This window comes from Jaculus jaculus, chromosome 15, assembly GCF_020740685.1.
Source record: "Jaculus jaculus isolate mJacJac1 chromosome 15, mJacJac1.mat.Y.cur, whole genome shotgun sequence".
NCBI lineage: Eukaryota > Metazoa > Chordata > Mammalia > Rodentia > Dipodidae > Jaculus > Jaculus jaculus.
In genome coordinates this window covers 33,756,636-33,771,620 of record NC_059116.1, presented here as the reverse complement: position 1 = coordinate 33,771,620, position 14,985 = coordinate 33,756,636, and the positions used below count along the sequence as shown (strand labels likewise).

The window sequence follows — 14,985 nt, the reverse complement described above, 5'->3', positions numbered from 1 at the left end:
CCTAGCCATTCAAGTTTCCAAACTGGAGAGGAGGCCAGGTTCTGGAAACAAAGGAAGGGCCATGCAGTTGGTCCTCACCCTTGGCTCAAGTTGATTTACACAGCTCCAAGGCCTTGTGGACACTCGGGTTAACTGTCCCTGAGAGGGGCCCCAGGTTGGGGCCTCAGGGAGCATGTGTCCACATGCATGCTCTCAGGCTTCTGTGAGCACCCCAATCCACATTCACACTCACCTTCGAACACTTGCCTGAGGAAGCCACTGCTAGAGAGACTCACAGTGGCAAACGTTCTGGGGACCCTGAAGTATAGTTTCAAGGAACCCAGACACAGTCCTCCCCAATGTTGGCCACACACTGTTGTGTACTCAAGATCAGGACAGCATGTCTGGGGATGAGGTGGACACAATAGTCAAATGGCTGCCTTTGGACTGGAGAGATGGCTTAGTGATTAAGCACTTGCCTGTGAAGCCTAAGGACCCTGGTTCGAGGCTCGATTCCCCAGGACCCACGTTAGCCAGATGCACAAGGGGGCGCACGCGTCTGGAGTTCGTTTGCAGTGGCTGGAAACCCTGGCATGCCCATATTCTCTCTCTCTCCTTCTCTCTCTCTCTCTCTTTCTCTCAAATAAATAAAAACAAAAAATAAAAAAAAATGGCTGCCTTTGAGCAACTTGTGCCTTCCATCTAAGGAATAGATTTGAGGGTTGGAACTCTGCTCCTGGCTGCATTTGGAACACTCCTGCTTCTAGACTATATCTTGTCCAGGCCTGGCTCAGGGATTCAGTGTGCATTTAGCCTCTAACAAGCCAGTGCCCCTGTGCCCATGTTTGTAATTGTCTCACACTCACCATGTTCCATATTCTCACTGTCTGGTTCACTTGCTTAGGCTTCCATGGTACTGGGGTGAGGTCAGGGCCTTGTGCATGCTAAGCACCATTTGTAGTTTTCAGTTTTAATTTTTTTTTTTTTTTCGGTTTTTCAAGGTAGGGTTTCACTGTAGCCCAGGCTGACCTGAAATTCACAATGTAGTCTCATGGTGGCCTTGAACTCACCATGATCCTCCTACCTCTGCCTCCCCAGTACTGGGATTAAAGGCGTGTGCCACCACGCCTGGTGGCTTTTATTATTTTTGTTTTGGTTTATTGATTGGTTGGTTGAGACAGATTTTCTTTGTAGCTCAGGCTGACCTCAAACTCACACTCCTAGCTTTTACCTTCTGAATACAGGAATGTCAGGTGTGAGCCTCCACTCCACAGGAGCCTGGAAATGGACAACAGGCAGTGTCACCCCATTTTCTTACTAGCCTCTGGCACCCACGAGTCCTGTCTCTGAGGTACCATACTATGTGGCCTTTTGGTTCTCTCACAAAATACACTGTCCTCAAGGTCCCTCTACACTGTGCTGTGTCAGAGCCTCACTCCTGTTTCTGGTTGAGTAACACTCCATTGTAGAGATGAAGGCACTGTGTGTCTGTCTTCTGTCCATGGATGCTGGGCTGCTATGAATCGCACTGCGTTCTGAGCATGCGTGTGGTCATGTGCCTTGTGCTTTCGTCCCGTGGCCAGGAGTGGAATCACCAGGTCATAGGGCAGCTGTGTTTAACTTTTCAGTCTGTTGGGTCGAGCTGTGCCATTTTGCTAGCCTACTTGTGCTGTGGGGACTACGAAGGTTCTGGTTCTAATCGGCTTTCAAGGTGCCCCATGACCCCTTGCCACATAGTCATGCTGAACTTCTACTTCTGTCCAGATCTGAACACACTGTGTGATCACAGAAGCCTGCCAGGGTCTCAACGGCACAGATCCCAACCAGGTCCCCTTATTGCTCCTCCTCAGGTGTGTCAGTGCCCTGAGCCTGACCCCCGACCCCCAACCCCCATTGCCCTATTGAACCCTGAGGCCTGTAGGGCTGCCAATCAGGATTGTCCTCCTCAGGCCTTAGTAGACTTGGAGGAGGAGGCATCTCCAGGGCCCCAAGGTGGCCAGAGGGAATGACACACACAGAGCCACCCAGCCTGCTGCTGAGGGGTCCATTGGTCATTGTCCTGAGGCCAGTCCTGAGGTCACTGTGGTGCCTCCCCATTGACTTTTGCTTTCTAAGACTATAGCCCAGGAATGTGTGCACTTGGGCTGAGAAGGGTTTGTTGGGATGCCTCTGTAGAGAATGGGCGGGCCACCCCTCTGTGGGGTGAAGCTCACCTCAAGGCCAGTTTCCTTGGCAAGGCTGGACCTGGGTGAATGAGAACCTGCCTCTCTGCCCTTCAGGGTTATGCTGAGTACACTGAGGGAAAGGGCTGCATTTTGCAGAATGCCTGGACCACAGCCCATTTCTAGGTGGGCCAGTAAGACCCAGGGGACCACAGGTTCCAGGTGGAGCAGGTCTGCTGTGCCTCATGTCCAGATTTTTAATTATTTGTTTATTTAAGAGAGAAGTTGGGCATGGTGGTGCACATCTTTAGTCCCAGGACTTGAGAGGCAGAGGTAGGAGGATTATGGTGAGTTCGAGATCATCCTGAGACTACATAGTGAATACCAGGTCAGCCTGAGCTACAGCGAGACCTGACCTTGAAACTTTACCCCCCCCCCACACACACACCAAAAAAAAAAAAGAGAGAGAGAGAGAGAGTGAGAGAAATTGGGTGCACTGGGGCCTAATGCTGTTGCAAATGAACCTCAGATGCATGTGCTACTTTGTGTATGTGGCATTACATAGATACTGGGGAATCAAATCCAGGCCAGCAGGCTTTGCAAGCACATCTCCCTATTTATTATTATTATTTTTTTTCGAAGTAGGGTCTCACTGTAGTCCAGGCTGACCTGGAATTCACTATGGAGTCTCAGGGTGGCCTTGAACTCATGGCAATCCTCCTACCTCTTACTGAGTGCTGGGATTAAAGGCGTGTACCACCACACCCAGCTATTATTTTAAAAAATATTTATTTGAAAGAGAGAAAAAGACAGATAGAAAGAGAGAATGGACATGTTAGGGCCTCCAGCCGCTGCAAACAAACTCCAGATGCATGCACTGTCATGTGCATCTGGCTTTAAGTGAGCCCTGGGGAATTGAACCTGAGTCCTTTGGCTTTGCAGGCAAGTGCCCTAACCACTAATCCATCTCTCCAGCCATCCCTATTTATATTTTGATTTTTTTTTTTTTCCAGGTAGTTTCGCTCTAGCCCATACTAACCTGGAATTCACTATGTAAATTCAGGGTGGCCCTGAACTCACAATTCTACCTCTGCCTCCTGAGTGCTGGGATTAAAAGTGTGCACCACCACATCTGGCTCTCTTTCTTTATTCTTGCTAGGGATTAAACCTAGAGCCTTGTGCATGACAAGCAAACACTTAACACCAAATATAAGAACAGGCTGGAGGGTTGGAGAGATGGTTTAGTGGTTAAGGTACTTGCCTGTGAAGCCTAAGAATCCAGGTTCAGTTCCTCAGTACCCACGTAAGCCAGATGCACAAAGTGGCACATGTGTCTGGAGCTTGTTTGCAGTGGGTGGAGGCCTTGTCATGCCCATTTTTTTCTCTCTCTCTTTCTAAAAAAATTTTTTTTTTTTTTTAATGAGGAGCTGGGCCCAAGATCTTACAGTACTGGTGCATTTGCCATTGGGGTTATTCAGAGTACCATCCAGGTACCAGGGTATCTCAGACCCCAACCTGAATAGGTATCTAAATAGCCGGACGTCCTAGAGGACTTGGGCCTCTGGGACAGCAAGAAGGCCAAGCAGAGGGTGAGACAGCCCAGGACCAAGTGTGGTGCCCCTGCCCTTCCTGGCAGTCTCACTGACTGCAGCTCTGGGGCGCCTCTGACTGCTAACTGGGCCCCTTTCCCTCTCTCCTCATGGAGCAGGCAGCGCCCATCCCCCTCACCCACAGGATTGCACAAGCCTGGCCTGCTGAGGCTGGGGCTGGTCGGCTGTGATTACTGGAAGTCCTGAGCCTCTACTCCAGGGCTTGGCCGGCTGGTGGCCACCTCCCCTTCCTGCCTCTCAGCTGATTACCCTCCCAGTTCCCAGCACACCCACCCACACCCACAGGCCAGCCTGGGGACCCTGCTCTTGCTCAGAGGGGAGCCTGGGAACCTTCATCAGCTCATGCGTGAGCCCAGGGGTGAGGCAGTGTTGTCTTGGACTGTGTGAGATTGTAAGGACTCAGGGTGGGCTACACAACAGGCCAAAACACTGCCTGTCCCTGGAGCACTACTGTGTCCTGGGCCCCAGACAATGTCCAGGGTTCTTCTGGGCTCCTGACCACCATTAGGAGAGGCTATCACAGTGTGAGGGACAGCAGCAGGCTCCAGCTCAGAACTGCTGGGTTGGCAGGATCCTCTCAGCAGGGCCTTAGGCTTGCGGACACAAGATTAGCCTCAGGCTCCGCACACATAGCCCAGGTCACCAAACAGGCAGCACCTCTCTGTGGGCAGTGGCTAAGGTGTTTTGCTCAGTGGTGGTCACTGCAGGCTGGAGGGATGTAGCGAGGGAGCCAGCTCTACACCTTCTGAGCCAGAGTCTAGTATGGACAAGGCCATTCTGCATCCACACACTGCCCAGGGGCCTGGTAGGGCTGGACAGGGAAGGAGGCTAGGGAACAATTAACAATCCAGGACAGCCTCAGGAGGTCCTCTTCTCCCTCTGCAGGACATGATGCCACCTCTGCTGCTGCTGCCACCATGGAGTGAGAAACCTAGATAGTCATCACGGGTCACATTGCCCTCACCTGCCACCAGCCTAAAACACGCACCCCTGCCTGCCCCCTGATGCTTGCAGTGGGGCCCGCCATGGATGGGGAATACCCTCCGCATGAGCTACCACCAGCTGGTGGTATCCAGCTGCAGGTGAGCCATGGCCCTGACCACTGCATTCTACCCAGTGGGACTGGGGGGGTGGGGGCATGCTCTGATGGCTATTTGGGCCATGTAGCCTGGGAGGGGGCTGAGGCTGGGGCTCAGTTAATAGAACTTCCCTAGCAGACATGAATTTCTGTAGCCCATGCTGGCATGGAACTCACAGTGATCCTCCTGCCTCAGCCCTCCCAAGTGCTGGGATGACTGGTCTGAGCTCCCTGGTCCAGCGGGCTCTTTCTCTTTGGTCAGCATAGCACCTTTCTCCTGCCTCTTCTGCTGGCTCATGCCTGCCCTTCCTGGCAATCACGACACAAACAGGGCCTCAGGACTCCCACACTGTCCCAGAGCACAGGGGGGACAAGACAAGAACAAGTTTTCCTGAGCTGGAAAGTAGTTCAGAGTTTGACAGAGCACAGGTGGGGACAGCAGGGTCATTAGAGATGCAGAGCTTGTGCCACACCCAGCTGTGCCCACCACATACTCCCTGTGGTGGGCATGGGAGAGGAAGTAGCATGCAGAGTCGCCAGTCATGGGGCTGGAATCAGAGGCTCAAGGGATCAAATGTAACTTACAGCATGGGGACCCTGGCTGGGGTCCAGTGCCTGTCCTTCCTCCTGGCCATTTAAGTCCCTGTACCCACTGGCCCTCCATCTCCATAGCCTGTAATTTACTTAATTATTTCCCTGTTGTTGGTCTGTGGGGAGAGTCCAGCTTCCTCTGCTATAAATAGCTCTGTGTTTCCTCTCAGTCCATCCTAGAGTGAATCCAAAACAGGATCCTGGGTGCTTGGAGGATGAGGCTGGTCCCCTAAGGATGCCTGTGCCCTTTGTGGTAACATTCCCTGGAAGCCAAACAAGGCACCTCTGCCAGGGACCAGAATTTGGTGTGAGAGGTCTTAGATGAACCCAACTTTGCCTAAGAGTAGGGTGCTTGGAGCTGGGCTGCCCACAGTGTCCCCAAGCACCCTTGTCTCTGCACAGAGTGCAGCCCCACAGCTCCAGTTCAGTCCCCAGGTGGGCGTAGATGGGCTGGCCATGCCACCCTGTGTGTGGGACTAGGGTGCCCCCATTAGTGCCCACCCAGGCCACCCACAGGGAGAGGTTGGTGATGTGTGGGCCAAGCCATGACTGTCCCAGGGTTCCAGCTCTCAGGCTAAGTCCTACAGCCCACTCTGCCCTGAAGCCCCCTGGCTTACAGCAGCGTGAGTGAACGAGGGGCCATTGGTGCTCATGCCTCTGTGGTCAGCCAGGCTGAGGGGCTGCTTTAGGGGGTTCCACCTCAGGAACCCATGCCCTTCTCCCTCAGCTCCAGCCTTTGTGCTAAGGGGATGTCCAGTGGTTCGTCCCTGCACCTGTTATTTTCATAAAGCCATTATATAGTCTGTGACAATGTAGGAGCAGGGGTCAATGCCCAGCTCAGGGGCCTCGGTTGGCTAGATGTGCTGGGGTTGCCATAAGGTGTGTCCCTGAGACCAGCAGCCCTCCAGAGGGTTGGTTAGGGCTCCATGTTGGAACAGGTGAGCTTCTGAGTAATGGGGCTCATGGGGGTCAAAGGAGACTGAAGTGATTGTGCCCAAGGCTTCCAGGAGGGCTTCCCGGGCCTGAGTCTCTTTTACTGGGAGACTCTAGGCAGGAGCTCTACCACTTAGCAATGCCCCCAGCCCTCACTGTGGGTCCTAGGCTGTCACTCTACCAATAACCACACCCCCAGCACGCACTCTGGGTTCTAGACTGTCACTCTACCACTGACCACGTCCCCAGCCTTCACTGTGGGTTCTAGACTGTCACTCTACCACTGACCATGCCCCCAGCACTCACTGTGGGTTCTAGACTGTCACTGTAGCACTGACCATGTCCCCAGCCCTCACTGTAGGTTGTATGCTCACACTTCCTCTGACCACGTCCTCAGCCCTCACTGTGGGTTCTAGGCTGTCCCTCTACCACTGACCACACCCCTTCTTATATTGCTTACATCTTCTGTCTTCACTGCAGTCCTAGGTGGGATCTCTTATGCCCACAAAAAAACCGAAGCATTGGTTAATGACTTCCTGTGACTCCATAGACTGGTCCTGGTCATTGTGTGGCCCTCACTCCCAACCTCTTGTGTTTCTAGCCAACCGGTTCTGGGGAACTCCTGACAGATGATCTTTGTTTCAGACTCCTCTTTTGCACTGCCCGTGGTGGGGCAGCTTCTCGCAGGCGGCGTACCCCTCCTTCTCCAGTGAAAGCCAGTAAGTGTCTTCATTTATGTCTGTGGTGGCCAAAGTCCCAGTTAGAGTAGAGCTCCCATGAGGCTGCTCCCCAGCACATGGTTCTGGCTCTGGCCTGGGCTGGCCCACCGGAATGTAGGACTGCTGAAGCTTTGCTTCCGGAAGACTGTGGCAGGACCAGCTGGAGAAAGGGCTGAAGCTCTCAGGCCAGGGCCCAGGACGGCCAGCATAGGAGGGCACCTTCCCCATTGCAGAGGGCACTGAAGTACTGGACTTTGAAGGATTGGCAGTTTACCTTGGGAGCAAGTCCTGTGCCAGGGGCCCGGAAGTAGGTGTGCCCAAGCTTCATGGGACTTCAGATGATTTCTGAGAGGCCATCCTAGTAGGCTATTCTGAAAGCATGGCAGGTGCTGCTGTCAAAAGCTTTGTCAGCCTTTAAGAATGTGAGGGGACCTGGGGACGGCCACTGTCATTCTTCCTTAGTAGCCAAGGAGGCCAGAGAGTTCTAAATCTCAGCACAGAGAGAGGGCATTGTCCCTTCTTGGCACTCTGTCCTCTCCTCCCACATGCTGATATTTGGCACAGCCCGCAGCCCAGCCCTCCCATCCGTGGGACACCACTCCTTGGCTGGGGGAGAGGCTACCTCACAGCAGGAAGCTCAGCAGACCTGGGTCTGCCACACCCTTCCCGCTCTGTTATTGGCCATGCTACAGTGGCAGGACAGGACTCAGGGACAGGAAGGGAACCTTGGGCTCAGTTTCTGTGTCTCTCCCATGTGCGGGTAGAGGTCAAGATGCTGTAAGGAGAGACTGAGGAATGGCAGGTTGGAGGTGTGTGGCCAAGACGTCCCATGTCTGAGAGAACAGTTGTCACTCAGGAGTAAGACCCAGCTGTGTCAATTGGGACCTACAGAACAGCTCAGGGACTTGGCCACTGGATGCCATCTCTGTATGAAGGGATGGTTCAAGGGGCCAAGATGGCAGCCCTGGCCAGGTTTTGTGTCCCTGCTGTGCCCAGGGCTCACTCCCTTCTTTCTCCCTGCAGACACCTCATAGGTTCCTCGTCGTTCCTCGGTGGCCAGCCATGCCCAGACACCAGCTACCCACCTGTGGCCACTATCCCCAGCTTCCTGCCAAAGAGCAGTGACTTTCCTCAGGTAACAGCTGCCCTTTTGCTCACTACACAGGGCCTCTGCTGCTTCATTGGCCACCTGCCACCTCAGGGACCCAGTGGGAATTGGGACACAGGCCACTGTGGGCAGCAAGGAACCAGCCTACCCAGATCCAAGGACTGCTGTTCCTTTCCCTTTGGGATAGGGTGAGGATATGTGGGTGACACGTTTGAGGACGCCTGGGGCCACTGAGGGGCCTTGGGCTTTACCTCAGTGGCCAGTGTCCCCTTCATTCAACAGCATCAGAAGTGAACCCTGAGATAAGGAGAAGGACCTTGATTTTTTTTTTTTTTAGATACTTTTTAGCCAGGCATGGTGGTATAAGCCTTTAATCCCATCTAGGGAGACAGAAGTAGGAGGATTGCTGTGAGTTTAAGGCCATCTTGAGACTACATAGTGAATTCCAGGTCAGCCTGATCCAGAGCCAGGCACTACCTCAAAGAAATTTTTTTAAATTAATTTATTTGCAAGCAGAGAGGTAGAGAAGAGAGACAGAGAAAATGAGCACACCAGGGCCTCCAGCTGCTGCAGATGAACTCCAGATGCATGCACCACCTTGTGCATCTGGCTTCACATGGGTACTGGAGAATTGAACTCAGGTTGTTAGGCTTTTCAGGCAAGCAACTTAACCCCTGAGCCATCTGTCCAGTCCAGAACCTTGATTTTCATTCCACATGGGACTTTGGCCTCGTCCCCACCCACTTACAGTCTCACCCATCAAATCACACAAGAGCCCAGTGCCTGTGCTCCAGGTCATGGGGGTCCGTGCCAGGGCCCCCAAAGCTTAAAGATTTGTGCAGCAGTGCTGGTTAGTCACTTTGTGTGTGCCTCACCTGTTCTCTTTCTACTACTCTGTTTCTGTCTGTCTCTATCTCTGCCACTCTGTCTCTATATTTCTGTCTTTCTCTGCCTCTATTTTCCTATCTCTGCCACTGCCTCTGTACCTTTCTGTTTCTCTCTGCCACTCTGTATTCCCCCACCACCACCTCTGGTGGAAACCCATACTCAGTTCCCTCTAGGAAGGTCCTTGAGGCGTATCAGCCCAGGGATCCTCTGTATGTCATTATACATTGGTGGTGCACATACTGTCCTGCGTCACCTCTCTTCTGAGAGGTTTGTGTCATTCTTTAAGTGCCTGCTTGCAGGCACCATCCCCAGGTGTCTCTGGAGGCATCGACCTTCATTTCAATGCCCTGGCTGTGCAGTGTCCTTGTCCTCCAGACCTGAGGTGGCTTCAGGCTCCGTGGATCAGGGAGGAGCCAGGCCTGAGTCTTATGCTTATAACTGGAGCCCTGGTTAGCGGATATACCACACTGGCCTTTCTATTTCTGATTCAGACTTAAGGGTGGTGGAGTACCCAGTACAGAGACAGCTAGTCCCCAGGCGCCTTTGTCCTGCTCTGCAGAGCCCAGGGACTTGTCACTTCTGTGGCAGCAGATACTTTGCACGTTAGCTGGAACTGTCCCCAATTATTGGGGCCATTATCACCACATGGTCCTCAGTGGGAAGTAGGTCATAGGCCATGAGACCCCACACCACTGGCTCTGAAGAGGGAGGAAAGGGCCACAAGCCAAGGGATGCCTGACTTGTAGATACTTGGATGAGTTGGACACAGAGTGCCCTAGAGCTTCAGAGGGACCTGCCCTACCTCACCTGGATCTTGGCACCTCTGTCCTAAAGCCAACACCTTAACCCTCATCTCAATTGTGGTGCATTATCTAGACATGTTTCCTACTGCTGTGTGAATGAGAACAAAAATCCATACATGGGCTGGGCACAAGTGATGATGAATCTAACCCTCCATCGTCAAGGCATCCCGCAGCTGGGGACAATCCTGAGCCCTGAGCTCCAACCATCCCGCAGCTGGGGACAGACCTGAGCCCTGAGCTCCAACCATCCCGCAGCTGGGGACAGACCTGAGCCCTGAGCTCCAGCCATCCCGCAGCTGGGGACAGACCTGAGCCCCTGAGCTCCAACCATCCCACAGCTGGGGACAATCCTGAGCCCTGAGCTCCAGCCATCCCGCAGCTGGGGACATACCTGAGCCCTGAGCTCCAACCATCCCGCAGCTGGGGACAGACCTGAGCCCTGAGTTCCAGCCATCCCGCAGCTGGGGACAGACCTGAGCCCTGAGCTCCAGCCATCCCGCAGCTGGGGACAGACCTGAGCCCTGAGCTCCAGCCATCCCGCAGCTGGGGACAGACCTGAGCCCTGAGCTCCAACCATCCCGCAGCTGGGGACAGACCTGAGCCCTGAGTTCCAGCCATCCCGCAGCTGGGGACAGACCTGAGCCCTGAGCTCCAGCCATCCCGCAGCTGGGGACAGACCTGAGCCCTGAGCTCCAGCCATCCCGCAGCTGGGGACAGACCTGAGCCCTGAGCTCCAGCCATCCCGCAGCTGGGGACAGACCTGAGCCCTGAGCTCCAGCCATCCCGCAGCTGGGGACAGACCTGAGCCCTGAGTTCCAGCCATCCCGCAGCTGGGGACAGACCTGAGCCCTGAGTTCCAGCCATCCCGCAGCTGGGGACAGACCTGAGCCCTGAGTTCCAGCCATCCCGCAGCTGGGGACAGACCTGAGCCCTGAGCTCCAGCCATCCCGCAGCTGGGGACAGACCTGAGCCCTGAGCTCCAGCCATCCCGCAGCTGGGGACAGACCTGAGCCCTGAGCTCCAGCCATCCCACAGCTGGGGACAGACCTGAGCCCTGAGCTCCAACCTGCAGCTGGGGACAGACCTGAGCCCTGAGCTCCAACCATCCCGCAGCTGGGGACAGACCTGAGCCCTGAGCTCCAGCCATCCCGCAGCTGGGGACAGACCTGAGCCCTGAGCTCCAACCATCCCGCAGTTGGAGACAAAACCTGAGCCCTGACTTTCCCTGGCAGCATAAGCAAAAAGACCGAAGAACTGGCCTGGCCTGTGTGACTCTTCAGAGTGTGGCCTGGGGAGGATGACACAGCAGTCAAACCCATTAGCAGGTCCTTCCTTACAGATCTGCCTGGGTTCTGCTACGAAGAACATAGAGGTCACATTCGAACCCCAACCTTCTGCACTTGGGCCCTTGAGCCAGGCCTTGTCTGCTACCCTGACAGATCATGACCCACCAGACTCCCATTGCCCACAGCCACAGCTGGGGACACAACACAGACCTGATTGGCAGGGGACTTTGCACTCCTAAGTGTCTTCTTGGATGCCAAGCTGTGATGCCCTGCAGCTCTAAGTCTGAACATTTTCACAAAGGTCTGGTGCAATATTCTGTGCCTGTCACCCCAGCACTTGGGAGGCTGAGGCAGAAGGATCATGGGTTCTAGACCAATCTGAGCTATAGAGCAAGACCCTGTCACCAAACGATTATTTTGTTTGTTTGTTTGTTTTGGAGGTAGGGTCTTGCTCTAGCCCAGGCTGACCTGGAATTCACTTTGTAGCCTCAGGGTGGCCTCAAACTTACAGCAGTCCTCCTACTTCTCCCTCCCGAGTACTGGGATTAAAGGTGTGTGTTCCACCCCACCCCACCCCACCAGCTACAGCAAGCATCTTAAATGTATAGGCAGTCTGCAGGGTCCTCTGTCAGCACTGTCATTGCCTCTCTGTGTGAGGGTGGAGGGTGGGCTCAGATTGCCTTGCTGGGACATGTGCTCTGGCCTCTGTCTATGTCCCCCAAGGGCTGCAGATGCTGGTTTTGCTGGTCACTGAGGCCACAGTACTAGGCCTCTGCCCAGCTGGAGGGCCCCTCGTTGCCTCTGCTCTGGCTGGTCACATTCCTTCTTTGCACACTTTTTTCCCCAAAACAATTGAATTATTGAGCCATTTTCCCACCAAGGCTCATGGTCCCAGTACTTGGTGACCAGACTCTGGGCTCCCCTGGTGGTATGTCTTAATGTCCGTCCCCCCACCCCATTCCTTCCTTCTTTCCTTTCCAGCCCTCAACCACCTGCTCTCTGAGGAAGGGCCCATCCCTATTCAGTCTTCTGTCTCCAGGTGGCAGGAAGCCCTTCCCCCGGGCTCTGATGTCCCTGGTCGGTGACCTGGAAAAGCTGGACAGGCCCCCAGCAGGGATGGCTGCCCTGGGGTGTGCAGGTGCGTGGGGAACTGGACACCTGGCTGTCTCCATTCTTTATTTTTGAGTTGAGACATGATTTGTGTCACTAAAAAGCCACCCTGTCAAAGAGCACACACTGCATACATCACCAAGCTGGGTGACCATCTCGCTAATTCCACCCCATTCTCATCTTACAATAAACTCATCCTGTGAGCCATCCCCCATCTCCCCAGCCTCTGTCCCCATGAATCCACTTCCTATCTTTGGAGTCACCTAGTCTGGACATTTTCTGTCATGGAGACCCACACTTTTGTTTCTGGTTCTCACATTGTGCACAGGGTCCTCCTCAGGGTCCCTCATGTTGCCCTGTGTTTTATTCCTTCCCATCACTGAGTGATATTCCACCTGTGTGCCAGCTAACAGCTGGGCCACTGATGTGGGGCTGGATGTTGTGGTCATGTCCACTTAGGCTGCTGTGGACTTGCATGCCAGAGCCCCCTGGAGATATGTTTCCATGTGTTTGGGAGAGGAAACATGCCTAAAGTGATGGCAGTGAGAACCTGTGTGTGTGTATGTTCCAGATGTGATTGAATCTGACTTGGGGACTTGGGGTTAGATGGATGTGAGAGACATATGAGATTTGCCTTCTGCCCTCTCTAGGCTGAATAGATCCATCCAGGCCTCTCTGCCCCTCCCATGAGTTCTCTACTGGGTTTGATCCTGGCCAGGGCTGTGCCCTGGCTGGGATACCTTGGAGTCCAGGCTCTGATTGGCTAAGTAAGAGTCCTCACTTCCCCTGTACAAGTCCCTTCTGCCATCTCTCACTGCAGACCCCTCATTCTCTAGCACAGTCCCTTCTTGCCTGCACTGGGGAGACAGCCTCCAGCATGCCTGTACTGGGCCACCCTCTGGGCCAGGGGCTGTCCTGTAACCGTAACCGGGCTCTGCCTGCCCGCCCACCAGCTCCAGCTGCTGGGAAGCGAAGCCGATGAGCTCAGCTCTGAAGAGCATTGACTGCAAATGCACTGGGGGAGATCAGAGGTCCACCGCAGTTAGAGAGCCGCCGTGCTTACAGGAAGCTGTGCAGGGAGGTGGGCCCTGTGGAGGCAGTCCATTGGAGAGGGAGACTGGCCAAGACTGTGCAGGACTGTAGAGTAGTAGGGAGGGTCCCCCTCCATCCCACCTGTCCTTCCTGCTACCCCAGCCAGGGCGCCTGTGAGTCCCTGGGCTTCTGGCACCATGTTTCCCCTGTCTCCCTGCATCTTTGCAGTGTCTATGTCCCTGCAGCTCAAAAGGACACCTGTGATTGGGTAAAGGCCTTCTCTGACCCTGTGCTGTTTCGTTTTACCAGGTTACATCTACAAAAACAGTGTTTCCAGGGGTCAGGACTTCATTGTGTCATGTTGGGGACACAGATCATCCTTAACAGGAACTTCTTAGTTTTTTGTTTTGTTGTTGTTGTTGAGAAAGGGTCTTGCTCTAGCCCAGGTTCACTATGTAGTCTCAGGCTGGCCTCTAACTCAGTGATTCTCCTACCTCTGCCTCCTGGATGCTGTGATTAAAGGTGTGTATCACCATGCCCAACTTTGTTAGCTTTTTAAAAAAAATTATTTTAGGGCTGGAGAGATGGCTTAGTAGTTAAGGCCTTTGCCTGCAAAGCCAAAGAACATTGGTTCAATTTCCCAGGACCCATGTAAGCCAGATACACAAGGTGGCACATGTATCTAGAGTTTTTTTTTTGCAGTGGCTGAAAGCCCTGGTGTGCCCATTCTGTCTCTGTCAAATAAACAAATAAAATATAATTTGGTAATTAAAAAAATAATTTTAGGGTCTGGAGAGATGGCTTAGTGGTTAAGACACTTGTTTACAAAGCCCATGGGCCCAGGTTTGATTCCCTAGTACCCATGTAAAGCCAGATGCACATGGTGGCACATGTGCCTGGAGTTCTTTTGCGGTAGCTGGAGGCCCTGGCACACCCATTCTCTTTCTCCCTATCAGATAAAAATAAACATTTTTATTTATTTTCAAGGTTGTGGGGGGAGAAAGAGAATAGGTATACCAGGACCGCCTGCCACTGCAAATGATCTCCAAAAGCATGTGCCACTTTGTGCGTCTGGCTTTATGTAGGTACTGGGGAATTGAACCCAGACCATCAGGTTTTGCGAGCGAGTGTCTTTGAGCCATCTCTCCAGCCTTTTTTATTTCCTTTAATATTTAATTTATTTATTTGCACGTGTGTGTGCATGTTTGTGCCAATGCCAAATGAATTCTAGATCCTATGCCAGTGTTTGGGTCTGGCTTTATGTGGATGCTGGGGAATTGAACCTGGCTGGCAAAGTGCAAGCAAGTGCCTTTAACCACTGAGCCATTTCCTCAGCTCTTGTTTCTGTTTTTTTTAAAAGTATTTATTTATTTATTTTTGTTTTTTTGAGGTAGGGTCTCACTCTAGCTCAGGCTGACCTAGAATTCACTATGTAGTCTCAGGGTGGCCACGAACTCATGGTAGTCCTCCTACCTCTGCCTCCCGAGTGCTGGGATTAAAGGTGTGCACCACCACACCCAGCTAAAACATTTTAGGGCTGGAGAGATGGCTTAGTGGTTAAGACACTTGCCTGCAAAGCCTAAGGACCCATGTTCAACTCTCCAGATCCCATGTTAGCCAGACTCACAAAGGTGAGGCAAGTGCAAGGTCACATATGCCCACTAGGTGGCAGAAACATCTAGTGTT

At 53.3% G+C, this 14,985-nt stretch overlaps 1 protein-coding gene across 3 annotated transcripts in view; it reads left to right on the top strand.

Moving 5' to 3' along the window:
* Positions 1-14,985, top strand: part of Sbno2 (strawberry notch homolog 2) — a 51,409-nt gene that overhangs the window by 15,300 nt on the left and 21,124 nt on the right. For all 3 annotated transcript variants that reach the window (XM_045135285.1, XM_004654874.2, XM_045135284.1), the window contains exons 2-4: positions 4,637-4,833; positions 6,999-7,072; positions 8,096-8,207. In XM_045135285.1, coding sequence (XP_044991220.1) covers positions 4,756-4,833; positions 6,999-7,072; positions 8,096-8,207 — 264 coding nt within the window. In that variant the 5' untranslated portion in view covers positions 4,637-4,755. The remainder of the gene's footprint in view (positions 1-4,636; positions 4,834-6,998; positions 7,073-8,095; positions 8,208-14,985) is intronic.